Below are 21,565 nucleotides of genomic sequence, written 5' to 3' on the forward strand. Positions count from 1 at the left end.
ACTACACTGCAGCTGTAGCCTTGTAGCTAAACAGAATAGATGAAAAACAAACACATGCACACTCGTTCTTGTGCCTTCAAAGTCATGTCTCTATATCTTACTGTTATCCTTACTACTGGCCTGAAATAGCATTATTCCACCCTAGTTCATATACACTTCCACTATTTTTGATGTGATGTATACCTGATTTTACTTATCTTATTTCAAGTTTCCACAACCCCTTCCCTCATCATCAAGCTCATCTGATGTCTTTGCCTCCTATTTCACTAAGAGAATTGAAAACTGAAGCAGTAAGAAAACCTCCACAGATTACTTCCACTACATCTTATCTACTTCCTTCTGCTCCAACTTTCTCCTCCTTCCCACCAGTTTCCTCTATAAGAAATATCTGTGCTCCTATAAAGCCAATCCCTGAATTTCTAAACTACCTCTTCTCAATATTCAGGAATGTCACTCTAGAAATTATCCCCATTCTCACTCCTCTATCATTAGTTGTTTGCTCTATCCTAGGTCATTCTAATCAGGATATAAACATGTCGTTTCTCCCATCTAATCATTTTTTTCTTGATTCTACTTCCACTATCAGCTACCATTCCATTTTTGTTCTCCTTTAAAACAAACTTCTTCCAAAAAAGTTGCATTAGATGTCTCTAATCCTTTCCTCTCATTCTCTCTTAAGCCTACTCTAGCACTCTACCAAAACTGCTCTTTGTCAAGGTTATCAGTGACCTCCAAATTCCCAACTCCAATAGTCAATCCTGAGTACACGTCTTACTTGACCTATAAGCAGCATTTATAATAATGCATTATTCATATATCCTTAATAAAATGTCTTAACTTTTCTTTAGGAATAATATACACTCTTAGATTTCCTTCTACTTATAATCTTCTCTTTTTCCATTTCTTTTGCTGGTTCCTTGGTAAAAGCATCTTTAGGCTCATTCTGTGTTCCTATTCTCTTCTCTATCTACACTTACTCTTCTGGTGACATCTCACTTTATGGCTTTAAATACTATCTATATGAAAACAATTCCCAACTTATATCCTGAATCATAACTTCTCACTCAATCTTCAGCCTCATGTATTCAACTACTCAGTAGCTGAGTTGAATATCTTATAGGTATATCTTATCCTTATCTTCCCTGAAAAACTTGCTTCTCTAGAAGCCTGCTTTATCTAAATTTACATTAAATTTAGTGTTTTACATGCATTATCCCATGTGTTTCCCATACCAACCCTGTTAGGTACTATTAACCCCATTGAATAAATATAGAAATTAATAATTTAAATAGACAATAGTCTAATAACTTTCTCAAGGTCAGAGAGGCAGTAAGTGGAAGAGCTAGGCTTGGAACATAGGTATGTCTAACAAAAAGTCTATACTCTTAACTAGTACGTTTTGCTTGATGATAATGATGATGAGCATCAATAACAGGTTTTGAAAGAAGATAGAGGAGAAGGCAAAGGATAAACAGGAGAAAAGGAAGGAAGATATGGAATAAGAGCAAAAAAATTGTTTTAGTAGCAGTTTTCTAGTAGTAATCTGTTGTGGGTGTAGTTTTTGTTCTTGCTGCTGTTGTTGCTGTGGTTGGAATGAGAATGCAACTTTATTTCTTTCTGAGATGTGGCCAGATGTTCAGTCTTAGAATTTCTGAAATTGCTTCTTGGTGCTGGTGGCCTTGGTGACACTGAGCACATAGAAATGAACTATCTTCCTCAAGGGCTAGCACTTGCCCACCATTATGATGTTGCTGACCTGGATGTCCTTGAAACAGAGGGACAGGTGTACAGACATTCTTAGGGTACTTCTTGCAGGATTGCACTTGTGGATATAGCCCTAGTGGATGACAATGGTCCTCTGCATTTTCATCTTGGCCACTATGACAGACAGGATACTGTTGGGGTGTTTTAATAAAAACAATAGCGGTCAAGTATTGAGTCCCTATTATCTACCAAACACCATGGTACCTGAGATGGTTAATACTGAGTGCCAGCTTGATTGGACTGAACAATATAAAGTATTGATCCTCGGTGTGTCTATGAGGGTGTTGCCAAAGGAGATTAACAATTGAGTTAATGGGCTGGGAAAGGCTAACCCACCAGTAATCTGGGTGGGCACAATCTAATCAGCTGCCAGCACAGCTAGAATATAAGCAGGCAGAGAAATGTGAAAAGAGAGACTGGACTAGTCTCCCAGCTTGCATCTTTCTCCCTTGCTGGATGCTTCCTGCCCTCGAACATCAGACTCCAAGTTCTTCAGTTTTGGAATTCGGAATGACTTTCCTTGATCCTCAGCCTGCAGACAGCCCATTGTGGGACCTTGTAATTACTTGAGTTAATACTTAATAAATTTCCCTTTATACTATCATCAGATCTCATGAGACTTACTCACTTTTACGAGAACAACACACCAAAGACCTGACCCAGTGATTCAATGATCTTTCACCTGGTCCCTCCCACAACACATGGGAATAGAGCTTTGGGTGGGGATACAGCCAAACCATATCAGTAGTCTCTTTACTTACAATGTCTTGTTTAATTTTCACAAGACCCCTATGAATTCATATTATTACTTTCATTTTAGAGATGAGAAAACTGAGATACCAAGAGATTATTTAAACTGATCACGAGTAAAACAGCTCATAATTAAGAGTAAGAATATAAAACTGAATTGGTTTAAGTCCATTGTCTGTGCTCATTCCACTGTGATATGCTGCCTTTGGGCACTGTTGGTTTTGGGCATGACCAAGACAAAATTTCAGAGCCTGAATTCTCCAGAAGGGAGACTAAAGAAGCAGCAACCTTTTTCAGAATCTTAAAGGAAAATTTGAACACATCTATATAAAAGTGTGTATGTGTATATGTGTATGTTTAAACTATATTATTTCTTATAGTAATCCAAAAAATGCTACATTGTTATTAAGCAATTCTTTTTTTTTTCAATCTCTTATTACATACCTCAGAGGACAATCTCTTGGCACTCCCAGGTAAAACAGGATTGATGAATTGAGAAAAGGAGTCAAAATAATAAATGTATCTGTTTTGATGTCTCATTTTATTGCTCGAATGCAATTAATTTATGACTAGAGGCCTCAGACATTGCATCATATCCCATTTATCTGTGTGAAGTTTCAAAACAAGTAAGGAAAACGTAACAATTATTATGAATTTGTAAACACTGAAGTTTATAAACGAAGCAAGAAATTCACATAAAGGAATCTTACTCACTGGTGATAGGACAGAAAAAAACAGTATAAACCTTCTGGCAGCAATTTAGATATATGTTTAAAAGACTTTAAAATGTTCATATCCTTTTACCTATCAGTTCTCCTCAGATATATTTATCATAAAGAAGCAAAATAAAATTTGGGTAACATTTCCTGAATCAAGATGTTCACTACATTGTTACATATCACAACATCAAAGGGAAAATGATCTTTATGACCAAGAATAATAAAATGGTGTAATAGTAAAGGGTTATTAATATTTTACAGCCATATTTATCAAATTTTGATAACAGAAAATTGGCTGTGATAATATTTAGGTTCTTTAGAAGCAAAACATGAAAATGTATATACAGTACAAATTTAGATATGTTCCAAGATAGAAAATAAATAAGTTTAGAAATAAATATGCCAAGAAAATAATAGTATTTACTTCTAGTTAGTAAAACTGTAATGTATTTTTGTGTGGGTAGTGCTTTTTCTCAGCTTCAAATAATTACATTTCACAAATTTACTACATTGTGCATTGACTATTTTTACAATCAAAAATGAGAAAGATAAATTCAAAAAGATAAAAAGAATACAAAAAGAAATAGAGCTTAATTAATCAAAGCATATCATTTTATTTTCTCTTATTGTCAGAAGTTTTAGTGTATTTAAATAGGAAGATCGGCTTTCATATCACACAATTGCTCTCAGCTGCATTAATAATAAAATTACCACTAAAAATATTTAACATCGGTTTTTAGAGGGAAAAATACTTTCTCATAAAGGAATTTAGACATTTAGTTTTCACTGATTCTTGCAAATGCACTATTTAGCAACTACTTTCAGGGGTTAATATATCAGTCCTGGGATAAAAAGCCATATGTTGCAAGCTTTTATTATTTCCTACAAGCATCAAGAAATATACGCAAAAGCCAGACCTGTTTGTACAATATATTTGATGCTTCAATTTTTTAAATTTATTTAATGGAGTCAGCCAGTGGTGATTAATACTATTTTTTGCCTGCTAGTACCAAGATCTACATAACATTTTTGACTAGATTACATTTATGCAGGTCTCCTTTTAACGGAAATTGGAAAGATGAAAAAAAGATTATAGAAAGAGATGCTGTAAAAAGAGACCCCACAAGTCAAACTTCAGAGTAAAACTATTTTCTTTCATGTAGGCTACCATGAAAACAAATATCCTGTGAGCTAGAGATATATACTGAATCTTTCCTGCAGATCTTTATGCTTTCTTCAGACAGATTTCCATAACTATATAATGTGTTTACAGTTGATGAGGCAATGGCCCACAGAAAGAGGCTGACAAAAGCATAAGGCTCCAGGAAACCAGATAAACATGTTCATGATTTCTAATTGGAACAAGGATAGGATAGCATTCTGTATGAAGACAGAACCCTGAGGCAGGGAAAATATTGATTCTTTCAACTGTAATAAATACACATCCATAAAACAGACACAACTTTCTTATAAGAATAACCTTTTAAAAAACATTCACGTTACTTGCTTAATTAATTGATAGATAAAATTGCAAAAGAGGCTGTATAGCTTTAACATGTAATGTGAAAGTTATAACACTCTGGCAGAGGCATTTTAAACAGCAAAAAGAATCCTTGCAAACAAACTAGAAGAGCAAAGAACATTGTATGAGAAACTTGTCCAAAAGGCTGTCTCAAGTAGTTTAACTGACAGAATCCCCAACTTTCTCATCATCTCACACTCTACCCCTCCTTGTATAAGCTGTATAAAGATAATCTTTTTTTTTCTTCTCTTTTTTTTTTTTTTTTTTGAGACTGAGTTTCGCTCTTATTACCCAGGCTGGAGTGCAACGGTGCGATCTCGGCTTACCGCAACCTCCGCCTCCTGGGTTCAAGCAATTCTTCTGCCTCAGCCTCCTGAGTAGCTGGGATTACAGGCACGCGCCACCATGGCCAGCTAATTTTTTGTATTTTTAGTAGAGACGGGGTTTCACCATGTTGACCAGGATGGTCTCAATCTCTTGACCTCATGATCCACCCGCCTCGGCCTCCCAAAGTGCTGGAATTACAGGCGTGAGCCACCGTGCCCGGCCATAAAGATAATCTTTACAGACACTACACTGAAAGAAAAACTGGGCCAGGAATTTAATGTGACCCAAAGTTAAAGAAGCAGTATAATTTCAGAGCCTCTGCTAAGTCTCTATTAATAGCAAAGAACATAATGAGGATAGATGATTCTCTTGTTTGAAAAGTAAACGGCCCTACTTCTTAGGAGTTAGTGGGTTCTTGGATCCAGCAGGCAAGCTGAGGGATGTACCAATGCTGTGAAAAAAATAGGGAAAAAAAATTCCCTTTATGAATTTAGAAATCATGGCAGATTATACTGCTTTTAAGAAAATACTTTCCTTCATATGAATTGACTACACTGTTTCAAAATTATTGTTTGTTTTCTGGAGGTATGTGTATGTGACAACCCTAAGTTACTGATAAGAGTCAGGAACCTGAACAAAAGAATGAGAGAGGTAATGAAGAAAACCTCCTAGGGTTCCCAAATTTGGAGTGAAAGACTCAGTCTAGTACGTGTGACTAAAGTCTCCTATTGTGGATTGTACTCTCTAGATTCAGTAACACAGACTTTGGAAATATACTTTAAGGATTATTGATTGTCTTGGTAGAACAAGTAGGACAATCGTAGAATCAGGTGAACCTCCGTAGATTAAGTGAGGGTTTTCCTAAGATCAGGAGAAAGAGAATGCCTACGGTTACTGAGAAAAACTGAAAAGGGAACTCTGTCATAGGAGAGTAAATAAAACCAAGAAGCAAAGCTAGGAACTAAAGTTTGTCCTTAGGAGGCTCTCTGTGTGGTGTAACTCTTTTTTTCTCCCCTGGTCCCAAAATTCTGAGACAAGTCAGATTTAGTAAATAATGTTCAGGGCTGTTCCCTAGATTCCTTCCCCTTAGCCCCTAAACGTCAGTAAACATTACATACACTCAGTCTTCTGTCCATGGTGTTGTACAAAATTAAGACTATCAGTAGCAAAGCAAAGTGGCTGCATTTGCACCCCCTTTTTTGCTGAAGCTAGTATATCAGAAATAATATTGTATAGAAGAAGGCTCAGAGTCCCTAAATTCTAGACACTGACCACTGTCTGACACACAAGTCAAATAGCAGCTGAGATAGAATGATGAGAAGCAAACAACCAGGGGAAAGAGCAAGCAGAATGGATTGAATCAGGAGAAGCTAAACTCCCTGCTTTCTCCCAAATATACTAGCAAAAGACAACATTAAGTAAGAAGGTAGATGTTGGATTGCCAGACTATGCTTCCACCTGCTTAAAACAATCATAATTTCACTATGTATACAATATTTGTGCAGTCTTCCATGACCAGTTGTCTCAATGTAACAGAATAATAACTGATATCTTACGATTTGGGTTTTATTAATGTTTATTCAAAGTATATGTTTTTAGTTTTCTTTATTTTCATCAATACTCTCTTATAAAAAATAGGATTTGAAAGTATTATTAAAAATGTGAACTATTAAAAAAATGTAGCTGAAGAAATTTTGGTTAAAAGCAGATGAATACATTCAAAATGCAAGTTAAGCATGCCTAATCTGAAAATCAAAAATCTAAAACCCTCCAAAATTCAAAACTTTCTGAACACTGAAATGATGCCATAAATGAAAAATAATAGTTTTTCATGAACTATTTAAAATATTGTATAAAATTACTTCCAGACTATGTGTATAAAGGTATATATGAAACATAAATGAATTTCATGTTCAGACTTGGGTATCCTCCCCAAGATATCTCAGTATGTATTATGTATGCAAATATTCCAAAATCGGAAAAAAAATAGAAACACTTCTTGTCCCAAGCATTTAAGATAAGGAATATTCAATCTGTAAAAGGAAAGTCAGTTCACAAAAGCACAGCAAAAATGTTTTCCAGAATCACTAGAGAGGGCTGTAAATACGATTCCGAGTTTCCCAGCAGCCAAAGCAAAGGAAAAATCAGATCAGTTATAAGAATCACATTGGTTTAAAGGTACAAACCCCCTGTTGCACAGAAGAAAAGGTTTTCTTCTGAAGCTGAGATTTGTGAGAAATGTTTCTCACAGATCTTTATAAAGAAGAGACAATAAAGAACAATACCCTTTGGAAACTAAATAGCTAGTCTCTTCCAGTGTTTCCTTATTGTGTCCCTCAAGGAATTCTAACATACCATGCTAATGCTTCAATCAGTAAGGAACACTTTATTCTCAGATGAAATATCTGTATTATTTAATAACCATCAGTTAACAAAAATCAATATAATGTACCTATTTCTCTATATCTCTTGAACCAAAACTGTATCATTGCTATGGATAAACAAGAATATATTATTAATATAGTCATTATTTTTATATTCCTAAAAGAAGACAAAAGCATATTATTCTTACCAAAACCACTCTAAAGGTATCCACTATTTCTCTCACCTGTGATTCCTTCACATTTTCAACAGTAAAGTTGAACCAGACTCGGAAGCGTGGATTACAGGTGTCCGGCCTAATAAACAGATCATACTCAAACTCAGAGACGTGGACCACCCGGCCCAGGTTACCTGGTAATAAAAATTAAGAGAACTGTGTTTTAATAGAAGTTCACGCAGCTAAATGGTATACACATTTAAATACTATCCTCTATGATAGTGGCATTTGTCAACATTGAATACTTGAAGGTTCAGTGTTTACAATCCACAGGGTTGCCAAGTCTGAATGCAGCCCAGTGTAAGAACTTTTCAGCTAGACCAGGCTGTGGTGCAAGCTTCTCTGTCTGGCCCTTCTGACCCAGATCCTTTTGTGCTACAAGTGTCTTTGACAGATCAAGATACTATTTGGAGTCTATGATAAGCCCCTATAAACCAAGAGAAGAATCACAAACTTCAGTTTCCTACTTAGAAAAGTGAGAATGATAATAACTTATGTATTTTCTTTAAGCTTTATTGTATACAAACTGACTCTAACATATTGGATCTTGTTTACATTTTCACAACAGACATATATGGTTTGTACTGAGCTTCTTGTATTCTAAACTTCTATCACAACATGTTAAAGAATATGTACACTAAGGTTTTAAACAAAAATTACAACTAATTGCTACATAACAAAAAATATAATAATAAAACTTAATTTCCATTTTCTCCATCAAGAGAACTAACAGCTATATAAAAAAAATGTATAAGCTTAGGTGTTATCTCCATTCTCCATATTGTTTCTCATTTTTCTCACTGATATTCTAGCGAGCAGTGAAGTACCAAAAATGTTAACAGCAGAATGAGATTAAATAAAGTAGAGTCTCACCACTCCTATTCAACATAGTATTGGAAATTCTGGCTAGTGCCATCAGGCAGGAAAAAGAAATAAAGTATTCAAATTGGAAGAGAGGATGTCAAATTGTCCCTGTTTGCAGATAACATTATTATATATTTAGGAAAACCCATCATCTCAGCCCAAAATCTCCTTAAGCTGATAAGCAACTTCGATCAAGTCTCAGGATACAAAATCAATGTGCAAAAATCTCAAGAATTCCTGTACACCAATAACAGACTAACAGAGAGCCAAATCATGAGTGAACTCCCATTCACAATTGCAACAAAGAGAATAAAATACCTAGGAATACAATTAACAAGGGATGTGAAGGGCCTCTTTAAGGAGAACTAAAAACCACTGCTCAAGGAAATAAGAGAGGATACAAACAGATGGAAAAACATTCCATGCTCATGGTTAGAAAGATTTAATGTTGTGAAAATGACCATACTGCCCAAAGTAATTTATAGATTCAATGCTATCCCCATCAAGCTACCAGTGACTTTCTTCATAGAATTTGAAAAAAATCTTAAACTTCATATGGAACCAAAAAGAGCCATATAGCCAATCCTAAGCAAAAAAGCAAAGCTGGAGGCATCATGCTACCTGACTTCCAACTATATTACAAGGCTACTCTACTCAAAACAGCATGGTACTGATACCAAAACAGAGATATAGACCGATGGAACAGAACAGAGGCCTCAGAAAGAACACCACACAACTATAACCATCTGATCTTTGACAAACCACACAAAAGCAATGAGGAAAGAATTCCCTATTTAAAAAATGGTGTTGGGAAACTGGCTAGCCATATGCAAAAGCCAAACAGGACCCCTCCCTTACACCTTATACAAAAATTAACTCCAGATGGATTAAAGATTTAAACATAAGACCTAACATCATAAAAACCCTAGAAGAAAACCTATGCAATACCATTCAGGACATAGGCCTATGCAAGGACTTCATGACTAAAACACCAACAACAATGGCAACAAAAGCCAAAATAAACAAATGGGATGTAATTAAACTTAAAAGCTTCTGCACAGCAAAAGAAACTATCATTAGAGCAAACCAGCAACCAACAGAATGGAAAAACCTTTTTTGCAATCTACCCATCTGACAAAGAGCTAATAACCAGAATCTACAAAGAACTAAAACAAATTTACATGAAAAAAGCCCATCAAAAAGTGGGCAAAGGATGTGAACAGACGCTTCTCAAAAGAAGACACTCTGCATCCAACAGACATATGAAAAAAAGCTCGTTATCACTGGCCATTAGAGAAATGTAAAGCAAAGCCACATTGAGATACCACCTCATGCCAGTTAGAATGGCGATCATTAAAAAATTTGGAGACAACAGATGCTGGAGAGGATTTTACACTGTTGGTGGGAGTGTAAATTAGTTCAACCACTATTGTGGAAGACAGTGTGTTGACTCAAGAATCTGGAACTAGAAATACCATTTGACCCAGCAATCCCTTTACTGGATATACACCCAAAGGATTATAAATCATTCTACTATAAAGACACATGCAAACATATGTTTACTATGGCACTGTTCACAAAAGCAGAGAGTTGGAACAAACCCAAAAGTCCATCAAGGATAGACTGGATAAAGAAAATGTGGCACATATACACCACGGAATACTGTGCAGCCATAAAAAAGGATGAGTTCTTGTCCTTTGCAGGGACATGGATAAAGCTGGAAACCATCATTCTCAGCAAACTGACACAAGAATAGAAAACCAAAGTGGGTTGAACCATAAGTGGGTGTTGAACAATGAGAACACATAAGTGTTCAAAACCATAAGTGGGTGTTGAACAATGAGAACACATGGAAACAGAGAAAGGAACATCACACACCAAGGCCTGTGGTGGGGGGGGATCGGGGGAGAGATAGCAGGGAGTGCGAGATTGGGGAGGGATAATATTAGGAGAAATACTAATGTAGATGACTGGGGGATGGATGCAGCAAATCACCATGGCACGTGTATACCTATGTAACAATCCTTCATGAGCTGTACCTGTACCCCAGAACTTAAAGTATAATAAAAAAAAAAGAAAATGCAAATCAAAACCATAATGAGATACCATCTCATGCCAGTTAGAATGTGATCATTAAAAGTCAGGAAACAACAGATGCTGGAGAGGATATGGAGAAATAGGAATGCTTTTACACTGCTGGTTGGAGTGTAAATTAGTTCAACTACTGTAGAAGACAGTGTGGTGATTCCTCAAGGATCTAGAATTAGAAATGCCATTTGACCCAGGAATCCCATTACTGGGTATATACCCAAAGGATTATAAATCATTCTACTATAAAGACACATGCACACGTATGTTTACTGCAGCACTGTTCACAATAGCAAAGACTTGGAACCAACCCAAATGTCCATCAATGATAGACTGGATTAAAAAATATGGCACATATATACCATGGGATACTATGCAGCCATTAAAAAGAATGAGTTCATGTCCTTTGCAGGGACGTGGATGAAACTGTAAACTATCATTCTGAGGAAACTAACACAGGAACAGAAAAGTAAACATCAGATGTTCTCACTTATAAGTGAGAGTTGAATAATAAGAACATATGGGCACAGGGAAGAGAACATCACATACCAGGGCCTCTCGGGTTGGGGAGCAAGGGGAGGGATAGCATTAGGAGAAATATCTTATGTAGATGATAGGTGGATGGAGGCAGCAAACCACCATGGCACATGTATACCTATGTAACAAACATTCTGCATATGTATCCTAGAACTTAAAGTAAAATAATAAAATCTAAAAATAACAAAGAACAAATAAATATTTTTTTAATTAAATTTCAAAAAAGAAAATATAAAGAAATTTCTTTGTGACCCTTGGGTAGGCAGATTTCTTAGATAGAACACAAAAAGCATAAACTATATTTTTTAAAAGTAATAAACTAAATTTCATAAAGAGACACCAAAAATCACTTTAGCTCTTTAGTTCTCTGAAAGACACTATTAAGAAATGACAAACAAAGACATTGACTAACAGAAGATATTTGTTACATAGAAAAAATAATTTGTATCCCTAGTGATACTAAACGTCGCTTATCATCAGGAAAACGCTTATTAAAACCACGACGGAATACTACTGCATACCCATAAAATAGCTAAAAAATAAAAACATAAATGATTGAAAACCTGGCCCCACCAAGTGATAATCAGAATGTGAAGCAACTAGAATTTTCAAATGTTTCCAGTGAAAATATAAAGGATGATTACTTTGGAAAACAGTTTGATAATATCTCATAAAGGTAAACATACACCAGTTACATGACCTAGATGGTCATAGACATCTAACCAAGAAATAAATTAAAAATTATGTTTGCACAAAGACTTTTCAATTTCATAGAAACTTTATTTCTAATAGCAGAAAACTGGAAACAACCGAAATGTCTTTCAATAGGTTGAATGAATAAACATATATTTACACAATAAAATAGTACTAAGAAATAAAAAGAAAAGAATTATCTGTACATACCACATGGATCAATCTCAAATCATTATGTACAATTAAAAAGGTCACACAAAACAGTACATAATTAATTCCGTTCATTCAAGAAAATGCAAATTTATATTTATGGATAGAAAGCAATGCTTAGTGTTTGTCTGGGTAGAAAGAAGGATATATTATGAAGGGGCCTGAGAAATTTTGCAGGTGATAAATATGTTTGCTCTTTTGATTATGGTGACCGTTTCATAAATGTATGCATATGCCAAAATGCAGCAAATTTTACACATTAAATATTTTCAATTTAATGTTGTTTAATTATACAGTACTTTAATAATTTTAAAAAATACTTATACTTCACTGTCTCATCTTCCCTTGGAATGTCCCAGAAGTAACAGCTGTCTTAAATTTAGTGTTTCTGTTTTTCATGCATTTTTTGAAACAAGCATTACACATAGTATAGTAGTTATGTACAGGTACTGTAAAGCCAGACTTCATAAACTGTAAATCTGGCTCTATCACTTAATAGCTGTGTTTCTTTGGAAAAATTAATTCATTTTTATGTGCCTCAATTTACTCATTATAATGGGATGATAATAGTACTTTTTCACAGGGTTATTTTTAGCATTGACTGAATTTATATAAATAGCTAGAAGAGTATTTATCAAATAGTAAATTATAGGTATGCCATATAATATAAAACAAGGTAGATATTAAATTAAACATGAAAGAATTGTTAATAATATGGAACAAGATTAAGGCAATATATTAAGGATGGTTAGGAATCTGGACTCTGGTCCATCCATGTTGTCCCAAAGAGTGAGATCTCCTTTTAAAGGCTGAATAATATTCCACTGAATGATATCCTATAATTTTGTTGTCTATTTATCCATCAACAGACACCTTGGTTATGTTAAGTAAAATAAGTTAGACAAAAAAAGAAAAATCCTGCATGATCTCACTTATATATGAAATCTTATTTTTGAAAGTTGAATACACAGAGACAAAGAGTAGAATGGCAGTTACCAGAGGTGAGGGTGGGGCAGGGAATGAAGAATAGGAAGACAAAGATCAAAAGTGTACAAAGTTGCAGTTAGGATGAATAAGTCTAGAGATATAATGTATAACATGAGGGCTATAATTAATAGTATTGTACACTGAAAATTTGCTAAGAGAGTAGATTATAGTAGCTCTTACCACCAAAAAAAAAAAACAAAATTAATGGTGAGATAATAAATATATTTGTATTTTAGAAGTGGAGGCTTCATTGTACTGCCCAGGCTGGCCTCAAACTCCTGGATTCAAGCAATCCTCCCACCTCAGTCTCCTGAGTAGATGGAACTACGGTTGCACACCACTGCACCTGGCTTCACTTTGGTTTTTGAAGTCCTATTTCTACATTTGTGATGGCCTAACTGATCACCATTACCAAAAAAAAAGTAATGGTGAGATAAATATATAGAGAAACCATTTCACTATATATATGTATATCAAAACAGCAAGTTGTATACCTTAAATATGTACAATTTTTCTAAAAAAAAAAAAAAAAAAGGAATATGGGCTTTGGGTTAGACCACCTGGATTGAATCTCAGGTTCTCAGGTCTACCACTTACCATCTGGGTTATTTTGAGTATGTTCCTTACTTTCTTTGTGCTTTAGTTTCATAATCTTTAAAAGATGAATAATGACAGCACCTTCTTCTTAGGATTGAATTAAACAATTTGACATGAAAGCATATGAAATACTGTCTTAAGCACAGAACAAACATTCAATAACATTAACTATGAGTAGTAGCATATATTCAGAAGTAATATATAGTTGCCTCCAACAATCAGTGTTATGCCTTCAAGCAAAAGGAACGCATATTGACGTAAATTAATGGTTTGCATTTTTTTTATTCATTCAGACTCATAGGAGAAACAATTTTTATCTTTGCCAAAAGATATTGTAAATTCACTGGACATAAGCCTACTACTGTTCATTGTTATTTGTCACCTATTTCTCTGTTCTTTTATTCAGCCTAACATGTTTTCATTCAATTTAGATAACTCAGTGAGAATATCCTATGGATTTCATTTAAAAAGACTGAACTTAACAATAACTAATGTGCCTTTGGTAAACTCCATGCTTACAGGGTCCCAAAAGTTTATTTTTACTATTAATTTCCACTTCGCCTTTTCTTTTTTTTTTTAACTTTTATTTTATTTTATTTTATTTATTTATTGCATTTTAGGTTTTGGGGTACATGTGATGAACATGCAAGATTGTTGCATAGGTACACACATGGCCGTGTTCTTATGCTAACACCTTGTCTCATTTAGCAATGCTTTAACATGGATAGTTCTATCCAAGTCATTGACAGATTCATTGTTGATTATTTTATTTTTGTTTTATAGTATCAAAAATAGTAATATACCTACATTATACGATCAGTTATATACCAATATGAGCTGTAATACGTTAATCCAGGCAAATTTTTTTAATCAGTAGCTTTTAAGAAAAAATTCTTGTAGTATTTATATATACCATACATATACACACACACACATACATAAACAGCTTTTGTTGTAAAAAAGCATGATCTGTTGATCAATAAAAGACTTTCAAGCAAAAAAATATACTACATTTTTAGAATAATTCTGTGGAGAAACTAAAAAGGAAACTATGAGTCTTGTACAACGGAGGAACAAAATGTAAAATGTCTGCGCATTGTTTTTTTTTTAAGAAATAGGATATTTGTATATTGCTCAGGCTAGACTTGAACTCCTGAGTTCAAGCGATCTCCTGCCTCAGCCTACAGAGTAGCTGGGAATACAGGCACGTGTCGCTGTGCCTGGCTTTGCTTCTAAATAGATTTTAACTACCAATAACTACATAGTATTTACCATATGCTGAACACTCCTAACTGTACTCTTCTAAACACTCTTCTACTTGACAAATTAACTTATTTCATGATAATTCCAAGACATAAATGGTGTTAGCAATCTCATTTTACTATGTAGAAACTGAAATATTGAGAGATTAAGTAATTTACTAAAGGTCATAAAGCTAAGGAAGTAATTCACAGAAACTGAATATGAATCCAGGTACTCCCACTTGAGTGTCTGATATTTTAAAATAGATTTTGGGGTATAAGAGCAGTTTTGTAACATGGATATATTGCATAGTGGTGAAGTCTGGGTTTTCACTGTAGCCCTCAGCTGAACAATGTAAACACTACTGATTAAGTGATTTATTTTCTATTGCCTCACTCCTAAGTACCCACTCTTACAATTCTCCAATGTCTATTATCCTGGACACTGGAGAATGTCCATGTATACACATTATTTAGCTCCTACTTATAAATGAAAACATGAAGTGTTTGACTTTCTGTTTCTGAATTATTTCCTTTAAGATAATGGCCTCGAGTTCCATCAATGTTGCTGCAAAATACATGATTTATTTGTTAGAGTTGAGTAATATATATACTTACATATATATATATATATATATATATATATATATATATACACACACACACACATACATATGCACACACATATACATACACACCACATTTTCTTTTTCTAGTCATCCACTGATGGACACTTAGGTTGATTCCCTTATCTTTGTTATTGTAAATAGTGCTGCAATAAACATACAACTACAGGTTTATTTTTGATGAAATTATTTCTTTTCATTTGGGCAGATAGGAATGAGACTACTGGATTGAGTGGTAGCTCTATTTTTAGTTCTTTGAGAAATTTCCATACTGTTTTCCATAGAGATTATAGTAATTTACCTTTTCACCAACAGTGTATAAGCATTCTGTTTTCTATGCATCCTCACTAGCATCTATTATTTGTTGACTTTTTAATATTAGCCATTCTTACTATATTTTATATAGAGGACTTTCTTAAATGATACAAACTTCAAGCCACATAAAACCTGGAACTGCCCTTGCTTCCAGCCTTCAGACTTCTTTAGCATTGAAAATGGAGAGAGTTTAGTCTGACTCTTAGAGTTGCATATTTTTACCTTGATGTACAGGAATTAATTCTGCAAGTAAACAAATAAGGTGATTTCTTTAAAACATATTAAGAGCTATTTACCAGCAATTAAACATTAAATGCATGATGAATAATTAATTATATCTCATCATACAAGATGACTAACAATAGGGATTTGAATGTTGAGTGACATTTTCAAAATCATTCTTCTTCAAAGATTAAAGATGCTTTCTAGTACATGTTTTTAAGTAGATGTATGTACTATTAATTTTACATTGATTGGCAGTCGAAAGATTTGATTTAGCTCTATGTCTATCATTGACTACCTTTGTGACCTTGGGCCTATGACAAGATAACTTTCTATTCTAACTCTGAAAAGATTCACACATTAATTTCTCTCCCTTTCCACTGAATCTTCTCTCACTCAGTCTGTAGTAACTGAGAAAGAAAAAAATTTATATTTAAGGGATGTGAGCCCCTTTAAATTATCAGGCCTAGAGAGGTATTGAAATGTGGCAGTAGTCACGTCTCACTCCCCAACTTGAGCTAAGTAATCATTTTGAAGAGAACTCTAGACTGAGTGTCACCACCAACAGCTTATAAATTAACCTAACAACGCCATATGCTTGGCACATAACTTTTATCCCTTGTTTCAAAAATGTGCAGCCAATCACGAATCAATGTTATTTCTAGAAATCAATGATAATTCCTGAAAAACAACTTTTCTAATCACTCCCATTCCTAATTCGTTCTTTCTTTTTTTTTATTTTTTTTACCTTTTTAATTGCATTTTATGTTTTGGGGTACATGTGAAAAACATGCAAGATTGTTGCATAGGTACACACATGGCAGTGTGATTTGCTGCCTTCCTCCCCTTCATCTATATCTGACATTTCTCCCCATGCTATCTCTCCCCACCTCCCCACCCCCGTCCCTCCCCCATTTCTCCCCAACAGACCCCACTGTGTAGTGCTCAGCTCCCTGTGTCCATGTGTTCTCATTGTTCAACACCTGCCTATGAGTGAGAATATGCGGTGTTTGATTTTCTGCTCTTGTGTCAGTTTGCTGAGAATAACCATCATTGTTCTTTCTTTCTTTAAAAATCTTGAGCCTCTCCTTTGTTTTCCCAGATCACTCAACATTGTTACCCCAGGCTGCAGTCCTTAACCTTGACTCAAATAAGCTCTCTATATTAATTTTGCCTCAGTTTATTTACTTAGGTCAGAAAAACAAACTCCTGAATGGCCTTCATGTCTCATGACTCTAATCCAAGCAAGCCTCCCATTCTCTTATCATCCAATTTCCAATGAGCCTTTGATGCCTTTTCTGCTATCTAAAGAATAAAACGCAAAATCAGCCCACTACATAAAACCTCTACAATTTGACCTCTAATATCTGTATAACTTTACCTACCATTAGATCTCCTATTTCTTTATACAGTTTTATTTACTGTTTCCACAAACATATATAATTTTGGCACATTTGTTCAAGTTTTTCTACAGTTTGAAACACTCTCATAAGATATGTCTGCTCATCAAAGCCTTCAGAGCCTTACTCAAATTGCCAGTTATTCCAAGATTATTTTCCAGAAGAATTAATCTTTTCCCATTATCTCCTCTTATCACTTAATTTATTATTTCATTATAATATCCATCACATGGCAAAGTGGTTGAAGACACTAGCAACGAGTTAGAAAAACATAGCTTCAAAGCTGTGCCCTACCACTCACCAAGCCATGTAACTTTGGGCAAGTTACTTAACCTCCATGAAATTTGGCTTTCATTTACTGAATTGATTATGTGCATATGGTATATTCTGTATACATGGAAACCAAAGAAATTCAGTGAAGAGGAAGCAGAATAAGCCATCAGGCTACCAGACCTAAGCTTCATATTCAATCATGCTTACCAGAGAAATCCAATAGTTTATATCAGTCAGCAGAGTAAAGATAGAATAGGAATGAGTAGGGGTAAAAGGTCTCTTATTTGCTTACCCAATCAATAATAAGGCATTATTTCATTTTCCACTTTCCTTTGAAATCATTGTACTCTCAGCAAGTAGCCCAAGAAAAGAGGGGCATTGGACAATATACTTCAAGGACAAAATCCCACTCTGGATCCCAAACAGTGCAGGACACTCCCCTTTGTTTTTATATCTAATGGAAATATTCAAGCACTTTCTGAAAGTGGTAAAAGTTATGTGTGAAACCTCTTAATGCTGTTGTTTGGAAAGTAAATTAATCAAACCCTACATTTCATAAAATATTTCCTCCACAAGTATTTATTGACTATAAACTGTAGGTCAACATATAATTATTATTGTGGCTCTAACAGTGAACATGACATTCATAGTCCCTTTTCTTAGGTTTTATGCTCTCATAGAGAAGATTAACATTAACTTGATCACTTTTCAAGTCTGATGAGTGTTATTAAAGGAGATATATGCCTCTGGTGTCATACAAACAAACGATAGAGAACTTAATCCAGTTTATGGATGAAAGTAGGCCACTCTTGTTAACTGCTGTCATGAACTGAATGTTTGTATTCCCTCAAAATTCATATGTTGAAACTCTAAGCCCCAATATGTCCGTACTTGGAGACAGGGCCTATAAGGAGGTAATTAAGGTTAAACGAGGTTATAATGGTATAATGGTAGGGCTCTGATCCAATAGGATTCGTGGTTTATGTTTTGTTTTGTTTTTGAGACAGAGTCTCACTGGCACCAGGCTGGAGTGCAGTGGCATGATATCAGCTCACTGTAACCTCTGCCTCCCAGGTTCAAGCAATTCTCTTGGCTTAGCCTCCTGAGTAACTGGGACTACAGGCTTACATCACCACACCAGCTAATTTTTGTATTTTTAGTAGAGATGATAAGAAGAGACAGCAGAGAGAGCTAGCTTTTTTTTCTCCCTCTCTATACCCCAAGGAAAAATCACGTGAGGACATGGCAAGAAGAAGGTCAGTTAGGTAGCTCTCACAAGAAACTGAGCACTGCCAGAACTTTGATCTTGGACTCTGAAAGAGATGCCTCCAGAAATGTGAGAAAATAAATTTCTTTTGTATAAGCATGCAATTCATGGTGTTTTGTTATGGCAGCCCAAGAGGATGGAAGGAAGAAATGAAGAAATGAGGAAAGGAGAAAAAGGAATGGAAGAAAAGGGAAGGGATTGGTAGGGGAGTGAAGAAGAGAGGGGGGTAAGAAAGAGAGAATAAAAGAATTTGCTTTTATTATTTTCCAACTAAAATGACATTTCCTTCTCCTTTCAGAATATAATGGACTTCATCATGTGAAACTCCTGCATATGTGAGGCTCTAGGCCAGTAGTCCCCAAACTTTTTACACAGGGGGCCAGTTCACTGTCCCTCAGATGGTTGGAGGGCCGCCACATACTGTGCTCCTCTCACTGACCACCAATGAAAGAGGTGCCCCTTCCTGAAGTGCAGTGGGGGGCCGGATAAATGGCCTCAGGGGGCTGCATGCGGCCCACGGCGGGCCGAAGTTTGGGGACGCCTGCTCTAGGAAAATGCTTACATTACAAGAAAGATGCATCTATGTAATATATGTATCTCTCAGAATTACTCTTTCCTATTCCCATAGCATTTGGTGGAGCACTTTAAGCTTATCGAGTGCTATTAAGTACTTGCTGAGTTCATGTCAAAACTTTTCTGGCTATAGATTGTTTCAAATCTATATAATGAATATGTATCTGCAAACTAATAGTGAAATAATGCTGTGTTTAAGCTTACCAGAAATCTTCATGGCTTACAACAATAAGTATTTATTCTCAAGCTCATAGGTTTGCAGGTTGTGATTTGGCTGATCTATGCTGGGCTATGCAGCTCTGCTTTAGCCAGTAGTAGGCTGTGGATGGCTCTAGGATGAGGCTGAAACAAAGTATATTCAACATTTCTCTCATACACCTGTTCTTATGGCAATTCACCAGCATGCTAAACCCGTATTACTCAAAAAGCACATTTAAGGCCTCTGTTAAAGTCATATCCATTAACGTTCTTTTTTTTTTTTTTCTTCCGAGACAGGGTCTTGCTGGGTCTCCCAGGCTGGAGTACAGTGGCCCGATCGTTGCTCACTGCAACCTCCACCTCCTGGGCTCAAGCTGGCATTCGGTTGAGCAACTGACCAAAGAAAGTCATGTGACAAAGCCCCAAATCAAAGGAATAAGAATATATATCCTAACTACAGTGAAAAAGTGAAAAGAATAAATATTTACTGAATAATAAGCCACATATTTTATAGAGATTCAGACAAGATGATCTCTAAGTAAGAAAGGAAACTAAATAGAAACTAGATGCTGGTAACAAAAAGATGACTTAGAGTTTCAGATCTTAAGTAGCTTATAGTCTGAAGGCTGGTGGGGATTAAGGGAGAGACAAGTAAGAAAAGCACTATAAATATATTGAACTAAGTATAATAACAATGATGGTAGAATGATTAATTCTGTGTGGAGGACATTTGAGCTTTAAAGGGTAGTAGAAGTTTATCGGATCAAGTTGTTTGGGATTCAGAGAAGACAGAATTCTAGGCAAAGATATGTGAACTAGAATTGCATAATTTAAAAGTGGAATTTTTAAGATGTGGCTAAAGCACAAAATACATAGAAAAAATGGTGGGAAATGACATAGGAGATGCAAGAGTCAAATCTTATCATTATAAGTCAGGCTTAAAAATTTGGTCTGCAGTGCCATTGAAGAATATTAAATAGGAAAATAATATGTTAAAATGTTTAGAATTATGGCTCAATAGAGAGGAAGAATAACTGGCTAGATGAGTTTAAGGAATAGCAGAGAGAGTTCAAGTATGAGACCACAGAGACCTGAACCAAAGCAGTGGCAATGTGAATGATGAGAAGGGAATATTAACAAATTTATGAAATATTACTGTATATCCTTTTTAATGACTGCAAATTTCAGAACCTTCTGAGTTGTAAGTGACTTAAACTCAACTCCAGTTAGTTTAAGCAAAACCTGGCAGCTCTCAGAAATAAAAACATAAAAATAAAACAAACTACAGGAACCAGCACAACTCTAAAGGCCTTGGGGATGGAACAGAGAATTTAAATGTTGTTTACATTTTCTCCCAATCTTTCATCAATGTTTATTCACTTAATTCTCTCCCACTGTAGAAAAACCTACTACACATGGAGGAGGAATATGGCCACAGAAAGTTCCAAACCACATTCTTCTAAATAAAGGAAAGAAAAGGCCCTCTATTTAAAATATTTTTTAAAAATAAAAACTCTTGAGGAAGGTTCTATTGCCCCAACTCAGGTCATATGTTCATCCTACAATACAGTGAGCAAAATACCATGAGTTACCCAAGTTATCTGCTGATCCTCTCAGAGAAAAGTCATCTGTTATCAGTAGAGGAAATGGATAAATTTTTATCTAACCAACCACATCAATCTGTATCAGCTACTGAGAGAGTAAAAGACTAGTTGAGGATGACAAGTTGAGAGTTCCCACTTGTCAGCAAGAATATTAGTGACATATTAATGATAATAGGTACCACAGGAAGG

General features: G+C 35.2%; 1 protein-coding gene across 5 annotated transcripts in view; it reads right to left on the bottom strand.

Annotated features, from left to right (window-relative positions):
- The window catches only part of LOC101050152 (AGBL carboxypeptidase 4), a 1,418,805-nt gene that overhangs the window by 1,153,602 nt on the left and 243,638 nt on the right, over positions 1-21,565 (bottom strand). For all 5 annotated transcript variants that reach the window (XM_074380790.1, XM_010349316.3, XM_074380788.1 and 2 more), the window contains one exon: positions 7,691-7,815. In XM_074380790.1, coding sequence (XP_074236891.1) covers positions 7,691-7,815 — 125 coding nt within the window. The remainder of the gene's footprint in view (positions 1-7,690; positions 7,816-21,565) is intronic.

The sequence above is a fragment of the Saimiri boliviensis genome, chromosome 11 (assembly GCF_048565385.1).
Source record: "Saimiri boliviensis isolate mSaiBol1 chromosome 11, mSaiBol1.pri, whole genome shotgun sequence".
Lineage (NCBI taxonomy): Eukaryota > Metazoa > Chordata > Mammalia > Primates > Cebidae > Saimiri > Saimiri boliviensis.